The sequence below is a fragment of the Magnolia sinica genome, chromosome 6 (genome assembly GCF_029962835.1).
Source record: "Magnolia sinica isolate HGM2019 chromosome 6, MsV1, whole genome shotgun sequence".
Lineage (NCBI taxonomy): Eukaryota > Viridiplantae > Streptophyta > Magnoliopsida > Magnoliales > Magnoliaceae > Magnolia > Magnolia sinica.
In genome coordinates, this window is record NC_080578.1 from 100,685,909 (window position 1) to 100,710,948 (window position 25,040).

The 25,040-nt window shown below is 38.2% G+C and overlaps 1 protein-coding gene across 1 annotated transcript in view; it reads right to left on the bottom strand.

The window, feature by feature from the left end:
* LOC131249273 (disease resistance protein SUMM2-like) overlaps nt 1-24,798 on the bottom strand; it is a 107,454-nt gene extending 82,656 nt beyond the window's left edge. The window contains exons 1-3 of the mRNA XM_058249924.1: nt 24,504-24,798; nt 24,300-24,344; nt 13,613-14,924 (exon numbers count right to left, since the gene is read on the bottom strand). Coding sequence (XP_058105907.1) covers nt 14,089-14,924; nt 24,300-24,303 — 840 coding nt within the window. The 5' untranslated portion in view covers nt 24,304-24,344; nt 24,504-24,798 and the 3' untranslated portion in view covers nt 13,613-14,088. The remainder of the gene's footprint in view (nt 1-13,612; nt 14,925-24,299; nt 24,345-24,503) is intronic.
* Between the last annotated feature and the right edge of the window lie 242 nt (nt 24,799-25,040).

Sequence of the window (25,040 nt, forward strand, 5' to 3'; positions counted from 1 at the left end):
CTAGCTGAAGTCTGTCTTTAAGGGCTTTCAGAAGCAACTCGGTTTCTGTATAACAGAAATGTACTGAGAAATTAGATAAAACTCAAAACTCTGTGTGCGTTTGCTGTACCAAATATCATGATATTCCATGATTATGCAAAATGTGATGAAATTTGACAATATTTGGTGCAGCCAAAAGGCATTAAAAAAGAAAAAAAACAGCCACAAAAAGAAGAAGAAGAAGAAACTGGGATACGGCTTACAAAGATTAAATCTGATGATGCAAACTGGTAGTAACCCCTCTTAGTGCTGCTGATGGTTTTTATGCGTGGGACGATGGTGCCGTGAAATTTCTTTGTTGGGCATACACAAGCCATGTGAGTGTCCTTTGTATAGTGACTCTGCGGTTGGGATTCTTGGGGTGACTTTTCATTGACTTCCTATTTGGTCATTTGCAGTTGGTACTGTTGTACTGTAGAGCGAGACATTTTTATTAGTAGTCTATTTTTGGCAAAAAAACCATGGAGTCTAGTAGGAATGAGGATAGTCTATAGATAATAAATTTACTATTTAGAAATAAAATCACATGGGTATGCTTGGAGTGTACATCTGCATCCCACAAGCAACTCTACTCAAGCCCGATGAGGAGTCTTGAATATGAAATCTCCCACTTTGATACCAATTTGATGCAGGACAATTAACCACTTGACTGAAAGTTCAAACTGTTTGAGCATGACGAATCAATCTCTTTATCTCATAGCCCAAGCCCTACATCTCATGGGTTATGATCTCGGCCGAACCCCCCTCGTGAGCCCCAAATCACATAGGTACCTCCTCACACGAGCCACCCGCCTCACACGGGCTACCCACCTTGAGTGTGCACCTGCATCCTATAGGGAAGCCCACTCAAACTCAGTGTGAAAATGCCCTTACATTACCTTGTCTAAGTAGGAACCCACTTACCCCCACAAGTTTGCTAAATAGCCCTTGACCTAATCCAAATTGACCTAAGGGCTTTTTAAGACCATCCAAACAATAAAAAGGTGGCCGACATAACCTCGATATGCTAGCAAAAATACAAAATCTGCTTAAACCTTAAGCCGGTAAGAAGATACCATGTGGCACTTAGGATTTGGGTAGAACAAGCATGTATATTAAAAAGTTTGAGCTTTTAAGAAGGCTACACATGGATATTGATTGGATGTCTTAATTTTGTAATAACGTGGGGGTCCTCGATTGATCGATCAGACTGATCAATTCACCGAAATTATCTGATTTTCCTATTTTGCTTGCTAAATACTTTTTTTAAAAAATAAATACTTTTGAGTATGTTGAAGCGATCGAACATGGGTGATCGATCGATCGAGGATTACTCGATCGTGTCAATTGATTAATGCTTAGATCGACAATTTGCGTGGTTCTATGTAATTGTGTGATTTACTTCTTATTCTGGTTGTAACACTATATATATATATATATATATATATATATATTGGGTGTAATTGGGATTAGGGCAGGTGAAGACTTTCCAAAGGTGTTCTGGAGAGAAAGTTAGGGTTTTAGAGTTTTTTTTTTTTTCAAGAGTTCTCATCTGTGTAAGTGCATCCAGCTCTTCTAATTCGTTTATTATATTAGATTTGCTTGTCACTTTGTGCCATAGTTTTTTTTCGCGAGAATTTTTCATATAAAATTCATGTTTTCTATGTGTTTTGTTTGCGTTTATCTTTCTTTTGTTTGATTAAAATTCTGGATTTATTTTCGCAAATCCCCAACAAATGTTATCAAAGATAACATTGGGGTTCGAGTTTGAATCTGAAACATGTCGATGAAAGGATCGAACGTGAAGTATGAAATTGAAAAGTTCACCAGTAAAAACAACTTTGAACTATGAAAGGTAAAGATAAGAAGCCTTTTAATTTAACAAGGATTGCAACATGCTCTCCTTTATGTAGCGAAACATCCTAAAACTATGCTAGAAGCAGAGTGAAATGAACTAGATGAGAGGGCGAAAACATCAATTCAGTTATGCCTATCTGACGATCTTTTGTATAATGTCATTGATCGAAAGACCACTGCAGCTCTTTGGGCTAAATTAGATAGCTTGTACATGACGAAATCGTCATCGAATCGTCTGTATTTGAAGTAGTAATTCTATAATCTAAAGATGACAGATGGGTCTAATTTTAATGATCACATTAGTGCATTCAATCAGACGCTTTTTAAATTGATGAGTGTGAAAGTGAAGATTGACAAGGAAGACCAAGTCCTAATTTTATTGAATTCTCTTTTAGAGTCTTATGATAGTTTCATAGACATTATGTGTCATGATATGGAGACTATACATTGAAAGTGACATCTCAGTCCTTCATTTAAAGCAGTTGAGAAGGAAGGATAGTGGCAATGGTTCCTCTACGGATGTTTTGGTAGCTAGGGGGAGAAATTCTAAGCTAGAGAAGGAAAACTTACCATCTTGGTACAAGTCTAAGGGCAAGGAGAAGATGAAGTACTGAAATTGTGGGAGATAGGCATATGAAGAAGGATTGTCGGAATCTTAAAGACAAGAAGAAGAAAAAAATCAGATGAAGCATTGAAGGAGACTAACACAGTAGAATCTATTGAGGAAGTAGATGGTAGTGATGTTTTGACCGCATCTAAACCTAACTATCTCAGCAATAAGTAGATTTTGGATACGAGGGCCTCATATCATAACTTGTAAGTGAGATTGGTTCACTAGCTACAATGAGCGCGATGATGGACAGGTGTTTATGGGCAACAACATTGCATGTAATTAAGGTTGTTGGAATAGGAACGGTGTACATTATAATGTTTGATAAAACAGAGCGCATCCTAACAGAATTAAATACCTTTAGGAAAACCAAGTCCTAATTCTATTGAATTCTCTTTCTTAAGGTGTTCCTAAGCTGAGAAAAAATCTAATATCTTTAAGAGCTCTCGATGCACTTGAGTGCAAGTTCATTAGATTTGATCATGTCAAAAAAGTTTCAAAATAAGCACTCATAATGATGAAAGCATAGTGGAGTGATAATCTTTAAAAGTTTATCGGGAATACTGTATCGGATGCAACTATAGTATCTATAGCAGAGTCCACATCGACACGTTTGTGACATGCCCGTCTAGGCCACATGAATGAACGTGATATGAAGGTACTTTCTGATCATTGCTTGATTACTATATTTAAAAGCAGTGATTTAAATATATGTTAGTATTATATATTTGGTAAACAATCAATGTTATTTTTTAAGTCAGAAAAATATATTAATAAAGTTGTTCTAGATTATGTGCATTCTAATGTATAAGGGCCATCGTCGTAGTTTCCGGAGGAGATCATCATTCTTTGTATCATTCATAGATGACTGTTCTAGAAAGGTGTGGGTATACTTTATGAAGTATATAACTTGACGTTTTCGCCACCTTCAAAGTGTGAAAGGTGATGGTACAAAAATAGTAGGGGTGAAAGTTGAAAATACTAAAGACATATAATGGTAGAAAATTCATTTCAAATGAATTTAACTAGTTTTATAAAGACGAGGGGATCGTATGGCATAACATAATCAAGCACACACTATAACAGAATGGTGTGGCGAAACGAATGAATCGAACTCTCTTACAAAGAGACCAAAGCATGCAGAGCAGAATGTATATCGACTAAGGCCGTTAACACGACTTGTTACTTAATGAATCGATCTCCGTTTACGCCGATCAGTTGTAAAATTTTAGAAGAAGTGTGGAGTGCTCATGATGTTGATTACTCAGGGTTGCGTGTATTTAGTTACGATACTTACTCTCATGTTTCATTCATTGAGAGAGATAAGTTAGACCAAAGGACTAATAAGTGCATCTGTTTTGGATATACGGATGGCGTGAAGGGATACAGGCTATATGACTAGGTCACATGAAAGACCACGATTAGAGTGACGTCAATTTTGATGAGGATTCCTTATTTCACAAGGATGAACACAAGGAAACGAGAAGTCGGCAGTTATTAACATTAAAACATTGAAGTTGAAAAAGATGAGACACGGGTCAAAGCCGAATAGCAAGCAAAGTTATGGAGCAGGTGGAGTATCCATCTCTCATGATAAATTCACTTAAAGATCGCAGATTATTAATGAGATACAGAGATGACTCGAACATAGCATTTTCTCTCATTATGACCGAGGGAATCCGTCTACCTTCCAAGAAACATTGAATAATCCAGATGCTTAGAAGTGGATGGTGGCAATGCAAGACGAGATTAACTCCTTATACAAGAACGGGATGTAAGAGCTGGTAAAGCTTCCCATTATGGATAAAGTGATCAGACGCATGTAAATTTATTGGAAGAAACATGATAAGTACAAGGTGAGATTGATAGCGAAGGAGTATGCTAGAAAAGAAGGCGTCAATTTCGGTGAAATCTTTGTGCCTAATGTGAACCAAGTATCTATCAAGTTCGTATTAGCGGTGGTTGCCAAATATAACCTTGAAATGGAATAAATGGATGTTAAGACTGGTTTCTTACATAGAGAATTAGAGTAGAAGATTTATTGAAGCAATTAGAGAGGTTCAATATATAGGAAGCATAAAATAAAATTTGTAAGTTGAAGAGGTCATTATACAGAATGAAACAGTCGCCTAGGTAGTGGTACAACAAGTTTAATACTTTTATGATGAGTCAGCAATTTACCAGAAGTGAATATGATTACTATGCCTACTTTAAGACAATAAGTGATGGAAAATTTATCTTATTGATATTATATATTGATAACATATTTATCACTAGTCAAAGCATGTCTAAAATCAATATATTGAAGACCTAGTTATCAGGGACATTTAAAATGAAATATTTGGGGGCTAAAAAGAAGTTCTCAGCATTAACATACATAGAGATAGGGATAGGAAAAAATTATAGTTGGCCCAGGTAGAATACCTTGAGAAGGTATTGGAAGAGTTTGAGATAGACAAGGCTAAGCCAGTTAACACATCCTATACCCCTTACTTTAGTCTTTCTTTAGAGTAATATCACATTACAAATGAAGAAATGTGGAATATGTCCTGTGTGCCTTATTTGAGCGCAATTGACACTTTGATGTATGTCATTGCCTCTACAAGACGGGATATTTCACATGCAGCTGGTGTTGTGAGCAGCAGATACATATCAAACCCTAGCAAGCAATATTGTGAGGCAGTAAAATAGTTACTTCATTATCTAAGAAATATAGCGGAATACGTCTCAAATTTTTAGAAATCAAACGGAAAGCTTGTAGGTTATGTGGATTATGATTACACAGGAAATGTGGACAACAGAATGTCAACTTTTAGTTACTTATTTGTACTAGCGGATGGAGAGGTTAGTTGGATATAGAAGCTTCAGTTTATGGTTACTCTTTACGCACGATCGAAGATAAGTATATTGCAGTGAAAGACACATTCAAGGAAGGTGTTTGGTTGATAGGAATGATGAATCAACTTAGGCTTCAACAGAAGGTCATGCCGATTAATTGCGACAATGAAAACATGATTAATTTGGCAAAGAAGTTAGTTTACCATACTCATATTAAACATATTAATATTCGTCATTATTTTATCTTACAGATGCATGAGGAATGTGGTGTTGTTTTAGAGAAGATCCACACGAGCGTAAATCCAATGAACATGCTTACGAAAGTGGTTTCTGCAGAGAATTTTCGATTCTATTCAACTTCTCTGAGTCTGGTGAAAGGTTGATGAAGATGGAGTGTACACGAGAAGCGATGATGATTATGAAGTTATGGTAGAGGCAATTAAAGATGGAGCTTGGAGAAATAGTTCATGTTGATTAAAGCCATGGTGGAGATTGTTAATCAAATGTCTTCAATCTATATGAAAACAGGAGTCCTCGATTGATTGACTAGACTAATCGATTGAATGAAATTCTCCAATTTCCCTAGTTCGATTGCTGGATACTTTTGAGCATCTTCGAGCGATCGAACATGGGTGCTTGATTGATTGAGGACTGCTTGATCAATGCTTAGATTGACAGTTTGCATGGTTCTGCATAAGTGCGCAATTTATTTTCTATTCCAGTTTTGTAACTATATATATATATATATCGACTGTAATTTAGGGTAGATGAAAACGTTCCTAAGGTGTTCTAGAGAGAAAGCTAGGATTTTGGAGATGCTTTTTCAAGGGTTCTCATATGTGTAAGTGCATCAATCTCTTGTAATTCACTTATCATAGTGGATTTGCTTGTTGCTTTGTGTCGTGGGTTTTTCACATAAAATTCTTATAATCTCTGTGTGCTTTGTTTGCCTTTATCTTTCTTTTATTTGATTTGAATTCGAAGTTTTCTTATGTAGATCCCCAACAACGGATCTATAATCTATGGTGCATTAAGATTAGGACAACACTGAGCACTAGCTGAAATACAATTTTTATTAGATGTCTAAATGATCATTTGCTTTTAATTTTTAGTAAAATTATAAAATTTACCACCCTTTCTGCCAATCCATATGTCGAGCAACCAATCAAATCGTAACACATGGTGTTTTTGCCCCTTAACTTTCTATTAATTATTTACAAAAATATCATTGGCACCACTATAAATGCCTCTTCACCCCAATATTTCCAACAAGCTAACAAAAGTGAGAGGATAAGAACTTTTCTCTACCAAGAGAGGAAGGAGGGAAGAGAAAGTAAGAAAAAAACAGTGAGGGAGCATTCATCCTAATCATCAAACACACCCAAGACATTAATACAAGCCATTGCAATGGTTTAGTTTATCCAGAAAAAGGATAGGATCCAAGATCTACGATCATCCTCTCCAGCAAGAAGAATTGGAGCTCTTTCTTTCCCTCTCAAATCTTAGACGTACACTTTATGTTTTCTTATACATTCAATATTTTTAATTTTCACTAGTACATTATTCACTTGCATGTGAAAGTTATTCAACTTGCCTAATCACCTATTTAATTACTTTTACCAGTATGGGACCCATAATGTAATACACTTGACAATTTTGAGAGGTACAATTATTTTTTTTTCAAACTTATCGATCAAAATTGACCATCAGGTGGGCCATCTGACCATTTAAACTTAGATCTAAGTCTATCTATCCAACTCGACCTAACTGGATCCATTGAGTCAAGTTTTCAAGGTTTTGCACTTCAGCTTCTCTTCTTAACCACACCTACTAAAGAGATAGAGTCTTCTACCTTCAGAAATTGTAGGACATGCCCACTCCCATATGGGGCCCCAAAAAAAATAAATTTTGAACTGATTTGGCTAAGAAAATCCCATGACAGCTTGGGCTATTTTCTAACTAGGTGAGCCCACCACACCCAGCTTACCCTAAGCACTGTTTTAAGACTCATCCAAGTTGGGTGTGACTCAGATGAGTTGACTCAGACTCAGGACCGAACGAGTCGATACGAGTCCCCGGGTCTCTTTCCATTGGCCTAGTGATAAACCCCGTGCCTTTTTCAAAGTCAAAAATATCGTGCAAACGACTAGCTATTGTCGAAGCATCGAACGTCTCAAAATCCAGTTCATGTTCATCTCTCGGAGGAATTATTTCATACTCTGGCAGACTTGGATAATCTATACACGTGCACCTAGAAATGCTATACTTCAGCATCCATGGGACCCCACTATAGGTAGGTCGTTACCCCAAAATCAAATTGGTTTGATGATCTGATTAGATGCTATCACCATATTAAATTTTGGCCGTTCGGTTAGATGGATGCCAATCAGCCGCTTTGTCTATTGGTTTGAAGTAAACTTTGGTCAATGGCCCATCTACAGTACGTCCCAAAGTTTGGACGGTCCGTACCTAGCAACTATAGATTCATATGTATGAACCATCACACTCTCCCAGAGTATCTAAACTTTCAGAAAGAGAATAGAATCCAACGCTTTTTCTCCGCCCACCCATTTGGACCATTTGTACAGAGGTCGCAAGGTCCAACCAGTTGGGCTGTAAGTTATGGTCCAGCCAAAAGATAATTTCCAATCTTTTGTGTATGAAACATCCAACAAATCTAATAGGTTGGCCTCATCATGAGGATCACATTCAGAAAAAGCAAATTATATCCGTTCATCAGGTGGACCACGCTTGTATTTTAATATTTATTAATTGCTAGAATTACCATCTATCTTATGGCCCACTTGATAAATATATGAGGCTGATTTTTTTCACAGATGATTATCATGATGGGGCCAACCTATTGAAAGGGTTGGATTTTGTGTTCACTTAATCAGTTGAAAGTTATCCTCTGGTTGGACCATACCTGTGGTCCAGCTGGTTGGACTTGAGAACCCTTTCTACACCATGCTGCTTTGGCCCACCTAAGGGAAAGACTGTCCGCAAATTTCTTATCACATCATTAAGCCATGAAACATTCTTCCCCACAATAATTATTACCTCGCACTAGTGCAGGCACACATTCAATGTACACGTGTCATCCATGCATAGTGAAATACAGACAGATAGGAAACGGATTGGCTACTCCCCCTGACACCAGCCCGGTGGCTGATGGTCGGTACTCTGTGGGCCCCATCATGATGTATGTGTTTCATCCAATCCGTTAATTCATTTTTAAAAATCATTTTAGGACTTGATCTCAAAAATGAGAGGGATATAAATCTCAGGTGAACCACAGCACAGGAAAACAATAGTGATTGGATATCCACCATTAAAATCCTCCTAAGGCCCACTGTACTGTTTATTTGACATTTGGGGTGAGTGACTATTGAATGTGCGGTTGGAAAATGACTTCGCTGTCCAAATTTTAAGGGATGAAATTGGATGGTTTATGTGTATCCAGCCAGTTTGATTCCTGTGATCGATTTCCATGAGGCCTAAAGTTTGGACGGTCCAACACTAGTTTGCAAGTATACAACCCTATCTGGGTCGAGTAGCTGCATCTTTGGTGATATGAAATGTACCGTTGTGCATTTTTTTTTATCGGGAATGTCTGTTTCCAGGCCACAGATTCCAACGTAAGAACGTCCTGTCCGAAAGATTTTCTTGCAGCGGTGCACTAATTGTAGGGCCCAACAGGCCAGCGTGATGAACCACCGTGTGACAGTAGTTGACGATGTTTTAAATATATCCTTAATAGGGTCTGCTGATGTCATTGACAGACTACCCACCCAATGCCATCGAGCTTGATGTTGTCGACTGGTTTTCATTCCGTCAAGAAAATTTAAAATTTTAATGCTGGTTGTTAAAATGTTTTAATATTATTAGGGCCCGTTTGGCCGGGTGGATTGGAAGGGATTGAATGGTTTAAGGTTGGATGGCATGGATTTCTAGGTAATGATGGTGTTGTCGGTGGATTGTCTGGAGATCCATGGGATTGATATGTTCCTGGATTGCTATATCCAGTCTGTTTGGCGCGCCCGGCCAATCCCGGTATTAAACCTTCTCATCCATTCCAATCCCTCAAACCAAACACGTCCCAGGCAAATTTGAAGGATTAGGGTGGATTGGATAGGATTTAAATGTAATGATGGTGTTGACAGCGGATTGTCTTGAGATACATGGGATTGGGATCAGATCACCGACTCTGTTTGGCACGCTAGGCCAATCCCGGGATTTGACTTCCAATCCCTTCCAATACCATCCAATCCCTTCCAGTCCGACCGGCCAAACGGGCCCTTACTTGATGACATCCAAGAACTTCAATGCCATTAACAAATTCTCGACGAGTTCTTGATACTAATGAAGGTGCCATCGAATGAACGCACAGAGTTGCGTAATTATATGAGTTGTTGTTTCTTGTTCTGTATGAGTTGTTTCTTATTTTGATTGTAATAATGTGTGTGTGTGTGTGTGTGTGTATATATATATATATATATATATATATATATATATATATAGAGAGAGAGAGAGAGAGAGAGAGAGAGAGAGAGAGAGAGCTCACACACTAGTTGGACCATCCAACTAGTTGCGTAATTAATGCTATTTTGGAGAAAGTTGTTTCCCATAGTAAAAGGACTTGATGGCTTGGGTGAGACCCACGGTGGAGTTAAGATGCAATCCACACCAACCATTAGATGAGTCGCCCCATAATGGTCATATGGGCAAAAAATCAGATGCATCCATATATAAAGTGGACTACACGCTAGAAAATAGCACTCTGGAAAAGCTTATCCTCCAAATTGTTTCCCTTCCTATGGTTCACTTGAATTACAGATCAGTGTGATTTCTTGGTTCTAAGTCTAACATGGAATTATACATATAATGAAAGGAGTGGATCTCATGTAAACATCATGGTGGGCCACATCAAAAGATCAAAGGTGTGCGTTGGTTTCGAGAAAGACCCGGATGGCAAGGCGGGGAACACAGCCGAATGTGTTGATGTGGCAAAGCTACATGATTCTCACCACAATGTATATGTTATATCCACACCATACATCTATTTTATCATAACATTTTAGGGCATGAGGCCAAAAATGAGGGAGATCCAAAGCTAAAGTAGACCACGCCATATAAAACAGTGAGGATTAAACCCCACCATTGAAAACTTGTCGGGGTGACGGAAGCTCTGGATCATGTTGATATATATATTTTTTCCTAATCAAGATCTGCGTGACCTTATGAATAAGTTGGATGTTGGATGGAAAATAAACATTACGGTGGGCCATAGGAAGGTTTTAATGATGGGCGTTCAATGTTCACTATTTCTTGTGGTGGGGCTCACTTGATAGGTGGATCCGTCTAATTTTTGGGACCATCGATTAAAATGATTCGTGAAAACTGATGGACAGCGTGGATATACAACAAATATATCAAAATGGGTCCCACAGTTGAGGAAGCACTTATTGGTATGTTATCCGGGTAACACATCATCTACCCCCTACATTCTGGGTAACGTACTAATTTTCTCGAAACCAGCAAGTGCCTCACCGACTTCAACCTTTCATCTTTTAATGGGTCCACTGTGTTGTGTGTGGGATCCACTCCGATCATTATATGTTTCATCCTATGTTGGGCCCACAGAAAAAAATCTAGACTAATTTGTGCATGAAGTGGGCCATACCAAATGGAAACAATTGGGAAAGGCGTCGACCCTTGATTTTTACAGGGCCCACCCGGTTGGGTCTTGGAAATCTACTCCAACCATTATATGCCATACAAAAAGTTACGCTTGATGTCCAAGAAATCATGCCTATACATGATTCAACTAGGCCATGCCCAGGAAGACGATTTGGAGGATAGGCTCTTCCTGTATTCTGTTTTTAGTCGTATGGTCCACCTTAACCACGGATGGAGCTGATTTTCAGACCATGGGTCCAGAGTGAGGTGAATCATGTGATGATTGAGGTGGCTTTTTTAAAATAATTTTCCGGATACAACATTTATTAACATTAAATGCCTAGCTAGTTGGACCAAAACTCACGGTCCAACTAGTTGTGTGTGAGCATCTCTCTCTCTCTCTCTCTCTCTCTCTCTCTCAATATATATATATATATATCAGGTGCAGTCGAGATTAGGATAAGGGAGAGGTGTTTTGGGGGTTTTTCATTCATTCCTAAGGTTTCAAGGACATATCTAGAGTTTAAGGAAGTAGATTCGATGTTGTTTGAATTGGTAAACTCTCTCTTGCAATTTATGCTTTCATAGTGCATTATTATGTGCAGTGATTTTTCCATGTGAAATTTGGATTGTCTTATTTGAACTTGGTTTACTGGTTATGTTCGTCTTCGTGGTTCCACAGGTTCAAACAGCAAACAGCAATTGTATGTACATGCTACTCGCTGGAGTACCTCTGCATGTCCTCATGGAAATGAGGGAACCAAAGCATTATATCATCCAAATGTTGGGCAGATCATTGATGGACCATGCACCAATATATCCCTGATTAGAGAAGGTCATGGCCACAAATCTTATGCCTTTTCTGAGTTGAACGTGGATGATTCCTTTATATCTTCTTAAAGGTTCTTTTATAGGCCACTAAATAAAACGTTGGGATCTTTATACATCTACATCTAAAACTTACCTGCATGTAAAAGTCATGCACCTACCTGTATTATTGCCTGTGCGGCCCACCATGCTTTTGTATGCCATCCAACCTGTTAATTAAGTGAGATCAACCATGATGATGGAAGATCCAACAATCACATCTATCCAATCAGTCATCAGGTGGGTCACACCTTAGAAAACAATGGATAACCATCAGAACCCTCTAAATTCAGATAGTAATGTTTGTGCAATTCGATCAAACATGAGACTCTTGTGCATGATTGGGATGGTAGAGGTGTGTCACCGCCTTACTCAACTCAATTTTGATTGAAGGCTGGTGTCCTGAGCTAAACTGACTAAGACCAAATTCAAGGAATTGGCCTTGGCGGCCTTGTCAGCCACCCACGTGATGCTAGCTAGGTGGGTTTACAAATTTTATGGTGAGACCCTCAGAGGACACAGCTGAACAGTTTGATTCTATACAAACACCACGGTGGGCCCCACGAGCAAGCCTTTCTGAATTTCTACAAGAACATGTAAACAAGAGCAAAAAGGGAAAAGCAAGGTAGCTTAAACAGGAGTAATCCAAATTGTAGCCGGCAGAATCGCCAACTAACAACATGGAATGGCCCTATTGAAACGAACCATTCATTTGGTAAACTCCACCTCAAAGTACCCCATGTGGTAATTAAAATAAAAAATTTTAAAAAAAAAATGCACTGAAACGACAGAACTTCATGTCCATATCCACTCGGTGCATCCGTTTTGCTAGCCCATTTTAGGACATGAGGCAAATCCAAAGCTCAAGTGGACCGCACCACTGAAAACAGTAGGAACCGTTGAAACCTTCCTAGCACCCACCGGCTGTTTATATATATGCCATCTAACCCGTTCATAAGTTGACTCCAACCTGGATGGATGGAGGGAAAACAGAAACATCAGCTTGATCCAAAACGTCCCTGGTCCCATGAAGTTTTCAATCCTAATGAGAAGCTAAGGTTGCGTTTGATAAACTGAATTAAAAAAAAAAAAAAAAAGAAAGTCTGAAATTAATTTAAGTAGTGGATCCATCGTCTGTTGAATTTTAAGTACTGGCATGTGCTGAAATGCCTATTTGGTAAACCGTCGAAAAAAATCACACACACACATACACACACACACACGAGAAATGCTCACACACACACACACACGAGAAATGCTCACACACACACACACACAAGAAATGCTCACACACAACTAGTTGGGCCATTCAAATTGGTCCAACTCATTGCGCATTACATGTCAAAATTTACTCTTTTCATCCAAGTGACATTGAGTCTTATATTATAAGTATGAAGGAAATTATGTGTCATAGATCCAAACTATTCATCAAATAGGGCACACTAATAAATTTTATATAATTATGTGTCATAGATCCAAACTGTTCATCAAATAGGGCCCACTAATAAATTATATATATATATATATATATATATATATATATATATATATATATATATATATATATATATATTACACAATTGTAAATGATCAACGTCTCCAAATGGAAGTTTAGCGGAATCATTCATTTCTTGCTGCTGTCATGTCAAACTAACTTGCAAGTTCAAAAAAAAAGAAAAGAAAAGAAAAAACTGTTCTAGCTCTTGTTCTGCTTTTCTTTTGATTCCCTTTACTGTTGATTACCTCCTTCACACAGACCCCTAGTACTTGGAAGCTCGTTTAGAAACAGTGCTTGCATTGAGGTTAAAAGAAGTAATGGTGCTGTTGACAGCTCGCATCCACCCATAACCAAGACAAGAATATAATCGGGAAGAACAAAGAAGCTCTCTTTCCCAATTAAATTACAATTAACAACATCCATCCTAACATCAGTTATCATCCATGCCTTCCATCTCCCTCATTGAGCATTTTAACTCTTCTAATGCATTTCTCCATTCTCTAATATCATCCTTTTCTCTCATTTCACTTGCCACTGTGATGATTCTACGAGGCAAACCACCACATTCTTCACTGACAAGCTTCGCAATGGGTTCTACTTCCGGAGAGAGCACTAGATCAGCCCCAAGCCTTTCCTTGAATAATTCCCATGCTTCTTCTTTCGAAAGAGCCTTCACTTCAATCTTTTCCTGGCACTGCATGGCTCGACACACATTTTTCAATCAAGTAGTCAATACTATTTTGTATGCATTGCCTTCGGGAATCCCTACCTTCTCCAAAGGAAACGATTTCCACACATCATCAAAGATGATAACGAACTTTTCCCTACGCATCAAAGCCTGAAACAATTCCATTGAGCTTCTCATTTCATCCTCTTTATTGGAAAGCTTCAATCCTATTGCTTGTGCAATACCATTCTGCAGTCTCTCAATATTAGAATCATTAGACACTGTCACCCAAATAGCAGTGCCAAATATTCTACAACTCTCTATTTTATTGTAGATGTGGGTCATGATGGTTGTTTTGCCGACTCCCTCCAAACCATGGACACCAATAGTTCTGACCTCTTGATTTATCAAGGACTCCCAAATCTGTTCTAAAATATTTCTTTCTGCTGTTGTTCTACCCATGAGTTTTGTAGCCGGCATGCTTCCATTTTCAGGTAATAGATCAACAAGTAACCCTTCTGAAAATTGACCTTTCTCCTTAAGCTTCACCACCTCTTCAATCTTCTTTACGACACGCTTTCCCAGTGCTAAATGAGAAGGGATGAAATATCTCTTTGCTTGTTTAGAATCATCTTCTATCTTAGTAACTTCGCTTGTAATCTTTTCCACATTTTCCAACCATAAACACACCTCTGCTTTTCGCTTCTTACCACATACTACCTCCGCCGTTTTCAGTTCATTCTTTATGTCGGACTCTCGGCTACTCAACTCCTGCATTTCGTTTTTCAGTACATTAAGATTCTCTTGGAGGTTTCTAGAGTAGTTGTATTGAACCCATGCATTCGGGGCAATAGTCTTGGCAGTCTCCCAGAGGAATTCCATAGCTACATCTGCAATAGCAACATATAAATCTAAAGTTAAAAATTATTGAGCCAAAAAATTAAAAAAGTTAGGGCATGTTTGGTTGCACCATATTCAAAAACTCAACTAAACTAGATGTTCATTTGGGCCAGGTCAATTTGTAGATTAGATCCAGCTCCACTGGGAATTTACTAATTATAAATTTTTATATTTATAATTATAAATAATATTTAAAATGATTAAATCTTTGTCCATACCTACTCCAATTTAAAATGCTTTTCATTTACTCCCATCCAAACACAACTAAGCTATTCACTATCCATTCATTTACCTCCAGTTCCATTTTCCATTTACCTTCATTTACAAGCTCCCAATCGAACCCTAAAGCCTACTGCTTCTCTAATTTTCCTGCTCCTAATATAGGAAGTTTTTTTTTTTTTTTTTTTTTTTTTCACGAAAAGACAAGAATGCACATAAAAAATACTTTCAATGGGTAATTAAGTAATCACCTCTTTACCACTCATAACGCAAAGAGAACTACTGTTTACATGGGTAATTAGGTAATCTCCTCTATTGTTCATAACATAGAGAAAATAGTGGAAACAAAGAAACGTGCCCTATGACCTTTTTGTTGAACAAGTTTCAGATCAGTGCAGATACAGCACATCCGTTAGAGATCTGGGCCTTTCATCAGAGAAGATGCACCTCTACTGGGTTTAAAAAATCAAAGTAGCACAATGATGTAGGCAGTGTTTAAGTTATCGGCGAAAAGTCGATAATATCGGTGTCGCCAGCGTTGCGACACCAAAAACCCCTTTTTTCGTTTCTCTGCCAGTTGTCGGCGAATTATCAACGATTTTTTAGAGTTTTCGCGATAATTAGAGTTGTCGAGCGACAAATTCATTATAGCTACCTAACTCCATTTCGCTAATAAAAAGGCATAATCAGAAATTTTGGGGAGAGCATCGTAAATGCGAAAAAAAAAGTTTGTAAAAAGGTGATTTCGGTACCCGTAGAAGAGGTATGCCTGATCGGAAGAAGAATTTAGTGGGCCAATCGATTGATCAGCAACAGTTGTGTTTCGGTCTTCCGCAGGTACGAAAAAATCTCCTATTTTCCTTTTTTTTTTTCCAATAGATGAAATTTTTTAAAATCAACGAGAATTCCAGCGAATAATCTGTGACATCTCTTGAAAATTTTGGTTCGATTTGGAGATTTGGGTTCGAAATGGAAACCCTTAGATTGGGATTTGGGTTCGAAATGAAAACGGGAAACCCTATTCCCCTTTCGGCATTAGACCCCCCATTTTTTCAGGCGCGGATTAGCTACTGACAGGTTGAGAAACTAAACTTGCTACTAAAGTGACGTCACCAAGTTCCGTGGGCCCCACCATGATGTATGTTTTGTATCCACACCTTCCATCCATTTGTAGAGATCATTTCAGGACAATATCCAAAGAATGAGTTAAATCCAAAGCTCCAGTGGACCCCAGCACAGAAAACAATGGGGACAGTGATGCCCACCATTAAAAACTTCTAAAGGCCACAAAAGTTTTAGATCAATTGATATTTATGTTTTCCCTTATTTCATGTTTTTTGGAACTTTTGAACAGGTTGGATTTCAAATAAACATTATGGTGGGCCTTAGGATAGTTTCAACGATGGGAATCACTTTCCCTACTGTTTTCTGTGGTGGGGTCCACTACAGCTTTTTATCTGCCTCATTCTTTGGTTCATGCCCTAAAATGATATCTCAAAATGGATGGACAGTGTGGATACAACACATACATCATAGTGGGCCCCACAGAACTTAGTGACGTCACTTCAGTAGCCCACTCGCTACTCAACCTGTCAGTATCTAATCTACGTCCCTATTTTTCGGGGAAGTGGATGATGCTTATGTTGCTGCAAGTCGTGAGTCGTGGCTACCTACGGTATTGTGGGCCCCACTATGATGTAACGTATTTTATCTGCTCCGCCCATTTATTTTGGACACTCATTTTATGGAATGAGCTAAAAAATAAGTTAGATCCACATTTCAGGTGGACCACACCACAGGAAACAATGTGATTGAACGCTTGCCATTAAAATTTTTTTAAGGTCCATTGTACTTTTTATTTGCCACCCAACCACTTCATTAGGTTCACATAGACCTAAATGAAGGGAAAACAAAAATATCAGGTTGCTGATCAAAACTTTTGGGCCCCAAGAAGTTTTTAATGGTGGTCATTCAATGATCACTATTTTCTATGGTGTGGTCCACCTCATAATTGGATCTGACTGATTTTGTGGCCCATGCCCTAAAATAATCTGCCAGAATGAATGGACAGTGTAGATATACATCTTATATTATTGATGTAGCCCCATGGCCAGGGTCCCACCCAATAATGGACTATGAAGAAATCCCACGGTACTGGGTTACTTGTACGGTTTTAATGTACTGGGTAAACTATGTTGGGCCCACCATGAATGTATGTGCTTTATCCATGTCGTCCATCCATTTTTCGGGCTCATTTTAGGGGTTGAGCCGAAAATTGAAGCATATCCAAAGCTCAATTGGACCACATCACAGGAAATCATGAGAATGATGATTTCCAATGTTGAAACCTTTTTAGGCCCACAGTGATGTTTATTTGTTATCCAACCTATTCATAAGATCACTAAGACATAGATGAATGGAAAATACAAATATCAGCTTCATTTAAAACTTTTATGGCCATCAAGAATGTTTCAACGGTAGACATTCGATTCACACTGTTTCCTATGGTTTGGTCCACTTGAGCTTTCGATATGCTTCATTTTTGGAATAAAGCCCTAAAATTGTTTGGTAAAATGGATGGACGGACTGGATAAAATACATAAATCACAATGGACCCCATGGAGTTTACTCAGTACGTTAAGAGTTGCTCGAATCCACTCCTACAAAGCCTTCAAAGAAGGGCTTGCCATGGATGGTAGGTGGGCCCACCGTGATATTTGTGAGAAACCCACTCCACCCATCTATTTTTCTAGATCATGTTAGGACATGGGCCAAAAAATGAGACATATCCAAAACTCAAGTGGGTCGCATGACCGGAAATAATGCAAATTAAACCTCCACCATTGAAACATTCGTGGGGCCACAGAAGTTTTGGATTAGTTTTTTTTTTTTTTTTTTTTTTTCCCTTTTTCTTGGCAGTGGCCCATTTGATGTTGGTTGTATAACAACAACAATTGTTCGATCCAAGTCATCCGGATGAGGGAAGTGAAAAGCAGCATTGTCTCAAAGCTATCCAGAAACTTTTTTAATTCATTACTTTTACCTGTTTTAATTATTATATTTTAGCTATACTTATATTATATAAACTCATTTTGGTTACTATTTGAGTGATTTCTTACGATAACGCATGCATTTTGGCCCCCATTAAATGAAAACTTATTATTTTATGCATGTCTTGAAGTTTCACTGAAAATTTCCACCATTTTATCTATGTTTCCTCCTTTTTCCCTGCATTTTTGGTTATCAACGATAACGATATTATATTTTTATCTCCGGCCAGTGCAACTTGTAGCGATCCCGACAACTCGAACACTGGACACAGTGAAGGACGTGAGGTCGCGCACCGTCTTCCTCAAGAGGATAGTTGTTCCGAATCCACGAAACTTCTCTAGACTCCCCACAGAGACTTCTCGAATCCACGAGACGGAAAGCAAGCAAAATAAAAAATAAATTCTATAAAATTTGAAATTAATTAATCAATTAAATAAACGAATTCACAACCCTTCAAATAGGGATACCAAGCAATGGGAGAGAAATCAGAAGCAAACTATAACTAAAACTTCCTAAAATTCGTAACTTACTATAAATAGTAAATTTACTTTTTATAGTAAGTGTCCTATGTGGCTTAACCAAGTTATTCTCCTAATTATTCTAAGCACTTTTCATGTTGGGCACAACTCCTAAATCCCAATGGATGAAGAGTTATAATCAAACAAAAACTTACTATTTATAGTAAAAATGGAACTAAATATGGAATTTGGCCGTCGATATGATGGAATCTCGCAAATTTGGCATGGGCTTTCGCGGGTTGGTTGGATAAAGTAGCTCGTGCTACACCAAAATCATATATGGTACATCGAGTAAATCATTTTGGTTTGCGAGATATGCCTGTTTAAAGGTTCTGCCGGTCTTGATGACTTTTGCCTCTGATATGGCCTTCTCTGGTCCATCTTGAACATGAAAGTGTTTGCGACCCACTTTACATTAGTCCCCTCCATTTCAAAAAACTCGTCCTCGAGTTCTCGTGCTGCTTTGATTCATGATACTCCGTCTGGTATGCTGTAACGATACCTGGATTAAAAGTTATGATCAATTTACAATCCACCTTCTTTTGGTCCAACCATGCTAGGAATGTATCTGTAACATTTTCTACATCAGACCCCTCCTCTTGGAAAAAACTCATCCACGAGTTATTCAAGGGACTTGGTTTATGATTCTGAGATAACTTTTGATGCCAATGTTTATTAGTCATTTTCTTACACTTGGCATTAGGCTCTTGAGTTGACACAACACATGTACTCATGCTACCCTTGACTTGGCAAGTATGGATCAGTTTCTTCGCTTCTACCTTCAAGATCTCACATTCCTTTTGATAATGTGGGCAATTAGGCAGACTTATCCTTGTGACAAGATCAATGTGATTTTGCATATCTCATATGGGAGGCAATTTATTAGGGAGTTCATCGAGTACAATTGCCTTGAACTCCTGCAACACTGATTTCAAATCCCCTGAGATGTTCACAGGCTCCATATATTCTTTCTTTTCAACTAATGAATATATATCTTTTGTTTCCTTATATTGTTTAACAAAAGTCCGTTCAGTTGTGAGAGACTGTTCCTCAACTTTAGAAGTCTTGGGTTGGTTCTCCATTCCCATAGAGAGAAGGCCAATCTTTCTATTATCTTTAGTAAATTATTTAAATACGTTATCTTGACCTATGTGCGTAGCAATAGCATTAATATTATTTTACCATGGTCAATCAAGTATATATGACAAACTTCCATGTCGACTACGTCACAAAGTACTTGATCCTTATAATTTTTACCAATTAAAAACGAGACAGTGCATTGTTCGGTTACCTCTATTTTATTGACCTACTTGATCCATTCAATCGTGTACGGAGATGGATGCTTTTCTGTTTTCAGTTGCAGCTTTTCCATCATTATTTTCGACACGAGATTCTCACTGCTCCTGATATCGATGATAATATTACAGACTTTTTGGTTTACAGTGCACCTCATTCGAAAGATGTTGTCTCGCTGTAATTCTATTTCTACTTTTGGCATGTATAATGGCTTCCTCACGATCAAGGTGGTGGCATGCGATTTACCATCATCTGATGGTGCATGCAGAAATCGGAGTTATTTCATACAACGAACATGGGCGGTTGAGCATCACTTTAAGCTCAGGGCGGAATTAGTGCATCCGTAATACAGTTGAGGGTTGCCTGCAACCCTTGCACGGTCAACTGCCTCTCCCGGTGGAAAACTTTCATTATTTCCAAAAGATAATGAACCCCTAGATCACCGTCCACAGGATTTTGTTCATACCTTTGTTATTTGCCATCGGCCCGAGGGGAATCCTCGTTTTGATACCAATTGACGCAGGGAAGGACGTGAGGTCTAACACCATCTTCCTAAAGAGGATAGTTGTTCCGAATCCATGGAACTTCTCTGGACTCCTCACAGAGATTTCTCGAATCCACGAGAAGGAAAGCAAGCAAAATGAAAAATAAATACTATAAAATTCAAAATTAATTGATCAATCAAATAAACGATTTCACAACCCTTTAAATAGGGATACCAACCAATGGGAGAGAAATCAGAAGAAAATTATAACTAAAACTCCCTAAAATTCATTCCTTACTATAAATAGTAAATTTACTTTTTATAACAAGTGTCCTATGTGGCTTAACCACGTTATTCTCCTAATTATTCTAAGCACTTTCATATTGGACACTACTCCTAAATCCTAATGGATGAAGAGTTATAATCAAACTAAAACTTACTATTTATAGTAAAAATAGAACTAAACATGGAATTCGACCGTTGATATGATGGAATCTCGCAAATTCTGCGTCGTCCTACACCAAAATCATATATGGTACGTTGAGTAAATCATTCCGGTTTGCGAGATATGCTTGTTTTAAGGTTCTGGCAGTCTTGATGACTTCTGCCTCTGATCGGGCCTTCTCTGGTCCATCTTAGACATGAAAGTGTCCGCGACCTGCTCTACATCACATGACAAATCTACGAAGTCATGGTAAGCACACCCATAAAATGAGTCACACACATACACGACTAATCTGAACTTTCTGGCAGCCTACCTTTATCATGTAAGTTTTAATCTGCTTTAGGGTTTTTGGATGAGTGGGCCTGTGTGGTGCATGGCATTACATGGTATGGAATTGCATTTGGTCTGTCTAAATTTCATTTGATGTTTGGAAACAATGGGAAGGAGGGATTAATCTTGGTACTGTATCATCCAGAGCCAATAGTAAACACTACAAATCGTCAATATTTTGAAATCCACTATACATATGTGGGCCTCACATTGATGCCTCTGTTTTATCCACGCTGTCCATCCATATGTGCCCTTTATACGTAACATTCAAGTTGCATATATGTACAGGTTACTAGTCTGATCAGTTGTGAAATGCGGCCCATTGATTACAATTCCATGATCTACCAAACACAAGCTTCACTTAATACAATTTGATCCCAAACATGGGATTGGACGGGGAAAATACGAAGGTATTCCCAAACATGTAATCATTGTGCAATAATGGTGTTAATTCCATCTAATGCAATTCCATACCATTCAATCCTGCAGTCTAAGCAGGATGGCATAATATGAATTACTAGTCAATTATCACCAACGAATGCATTGATTAGAGTGTATGTGAATAATTCAAATGTAAATTGCACATAAAGAGTAAAAATGTAGCAATTTCTTTGAGTTTATTCCGTCATCCATGCAAAAATATCTCACATTTTGGCCATTATAAATGGATGCGCTTCTGGATTTAGAATGTCTGTCCATTACATGGAGAATTAAGTACTGCTTCAAATGTTAACATATCTTTAGCCATATGTTACATGCCAACCTTTGCTAAGTACATAAACCACTCACATATTTATCTTGCAGTAGACAAGCATGTAGGATTTATATATATAACAGCCCTCATATGAAGATGTTGTAGCATAATTAATTCTCTGGGGCAGAGGAAGCCTCTGATGGGAGAGATGGAGAGGTTTGGTGTAGATGAAGATATTTGAGTATATGGATGAAGAGGTGTGGAGTATAGACGAGGGAGAAGAAAGTGTATGGAGAAGATGGATGATGTAGAGAGGGTCGCGGACAGTTACATGGCTAAGATGGATCAGAAAAGGCCGGATTGATGACAAAAGTGATCCGGACCGTTGGACCTTAAAGCAGGCGTATCTCGCAATCCAGAATGAGTTATCGGACGTAAAATATATGATTTTGGGGTAGAGCGAGCTACTTTAGCCAACCAACCCTACTATGCCGGGTTGCCCAAGCTAGATTTGCGAAATACTGCCAGATCTATGGTCATTTCCCTATTTTAATTCCGTGTTTTCTATAAATAGTAAGTTTTAGTTTGATTATAACTCTTCATCCGTTGGGCTTTAGGAGTTGCGTCCAACGTGAAAAGAGCTTAGAAAAATTAGGAGAATAGCTTGGTGAAGCCAAATAGGAAACTTACTATTTTTGGCCTAAAACCTTGCCCACTAGTAGACATCACGACCGTCTATAAATAGTAAGTTTACTATTTATAGTAAGTCACAAATTCTAGGAGTTTTAGTTGTAGTTTGATTTTGATTTCTTTCTCATTGCTTGATACCCCTATTTAAATGGTTGTGAACTCGTTTTTATTCATTCATCAATCAATTTCGAATTTTATAGAATTTATTTTCTATTTTGCTTGCTTTCTTTCTCATGAATTCGAGAAGTCTCTGTGAGGAGTCCAGAGAAGTTTCGTGGATTCAGAATAGTTATTCCTTGGAGGAAGACGGTGCTCGACCTCACGTCCTCCCCTGCGTCAATGGAGGAGGGAGTACTAGAGGGGATAAGTGCGTGCATTCGGAGATTATGTGTCTTTATATTGTATGCAGGAGTACTTCCTCGAGCTGGTCAAATGACCCCTGAAGCGCTGAGGACGATCTGGGGATTTCACCAAATTCGTTTGATATGGTATTAGCAAAATTTGAAAGTGGTTTACGTAAAAAACTTTATTTTTAGCAAATGGCTCTATTTCATAATAATGACGCTTTTACATGCATTTATTGGAGTAATTGTTAATCTAAAAAGGCCCTTAAAGATACAAATCTTGATTGGATGATTAGACAGCCAAATAATAAAATATAAACCCAAAAAAACCAGTAGAAATCATTACTAGGTCATGAAGCACTGAGACCTAAATAGAAATTTTATCAAGCTGATCAACTTGGTCAACTTTTGAATTGAATCAGCTAGTTTTATTAGTTTTAGGAGTAGAATTTATTGAGAAATGCACCAAATGATCTTAGAGCACTACAATTAATATAATTTATAGTGCTCCGAATTGGGACAGTCCAATAGGTCAACTAAATATGACTGATCAATGATGAAATATTCAGCCTTATTTTATTTTATTTTAGCCATTTCCAATATGTGGATATAAGATGGTTTGGATTGCATAACAGATGTGGTTATTAAAATCATGGGCAACATGATCACATAGGTGGATCCAATGATCTTGGCTGCAGCCTAATGGACAGTCCGGATCAATCGATTGAAATTTTTAACTGTCCCACTGCAGTGGAACATCCGCCGGGTAACGGTACCACCGGGTCTGTTGTGGGGCCACATGGTACATGCATGACATCTGACCCATCCAAAATCTGTGCCCTAAAATGATGTTCACACACATACATACATACATACAGGTGAGTTCAATCATTAGGTGAGCCCCACCATAGAGATCTTGTACAGCCGTCAAAAGCACTGATTAGGGATCCAGTGATGAGGTCCACATGGTATGTGTACAGCATCCAAGCCATCCCAAAGCTGCGGCCCACCATGATGACAGGACACCCTAAAATCATGTCAATCCAAGCATCAGGTGTGGCGAGAACCCTTTAGGATTTGGATGGTTTTTATGTGATTTTTCATTGTTCTCAGTCGTGTGGCCCATCTGATGGTTGGATCTGTCGGAATTTTAGGATGCTACCCATCATAGTATCCAACACTTGTTAGCTTTCCATCGAAACATCAAAGATGGATTACTATTCAAAATCAAATCATATCTGCTTAAAAAAATAAAAAAATAAAAAAATAAAGAAGAGGAAGAAAGGAAGAGTACCCATTTGAAGTCTCTCTTTCAAGGCTTTCAGAAGCAACTCAATTTCTGTTGAACAGAGATGCACGGACGTCTCAGACAAAACTCAATACTTATAAGTGCGTTTGTTGCACCAAATATCATGATATTTCATGATTAACGAGCATTAAAAAGAAATAAAGATACAGAAAGAAGAAATCAAATAAAAGAAAAGGGGTTAGAACTTACAAAAACAGATCTCTGATAGTGAAAATTAGCTGGAACGATGGTGATGATGATGGCTTTTATTTGTGGAACGATCGTGTCCTGAAATTTCCAGCTGGGAACAGAGCAAGTGACTCTGCTTTCAATCTTGGGGTGGGGAGCCGATTAGGTGAGACCCCGGCTTCACCCAAGACGGTGCGGCCCTTACCTTGGGGCTCACCTTGATATATATATTCTATATCCACGCCGTCCATAATTTTTTAATTATCATTTTAGTATATGATCGTAAAAATTAAGAAGATCCAATTCTCAGGAGGACCATACCATAGGAAACAGAGTTTTTGATCATTAATGGGCCACAAAGGTTTTGGATCAAGCTGATATTTGTTTTATCCCTTAATCCAGGTTTATGTGACCTTATCAACTCATTGGATGGAAAATAAACACTAATTAAACTTTCAGGAGAGCTCTAAGAAATTTTAATGGTAGAATGTTTAATTATCACCGTTTCGTGGAGTATGTCCACCTGATAATAGGATCTGCTTCATTTATGGGATCATG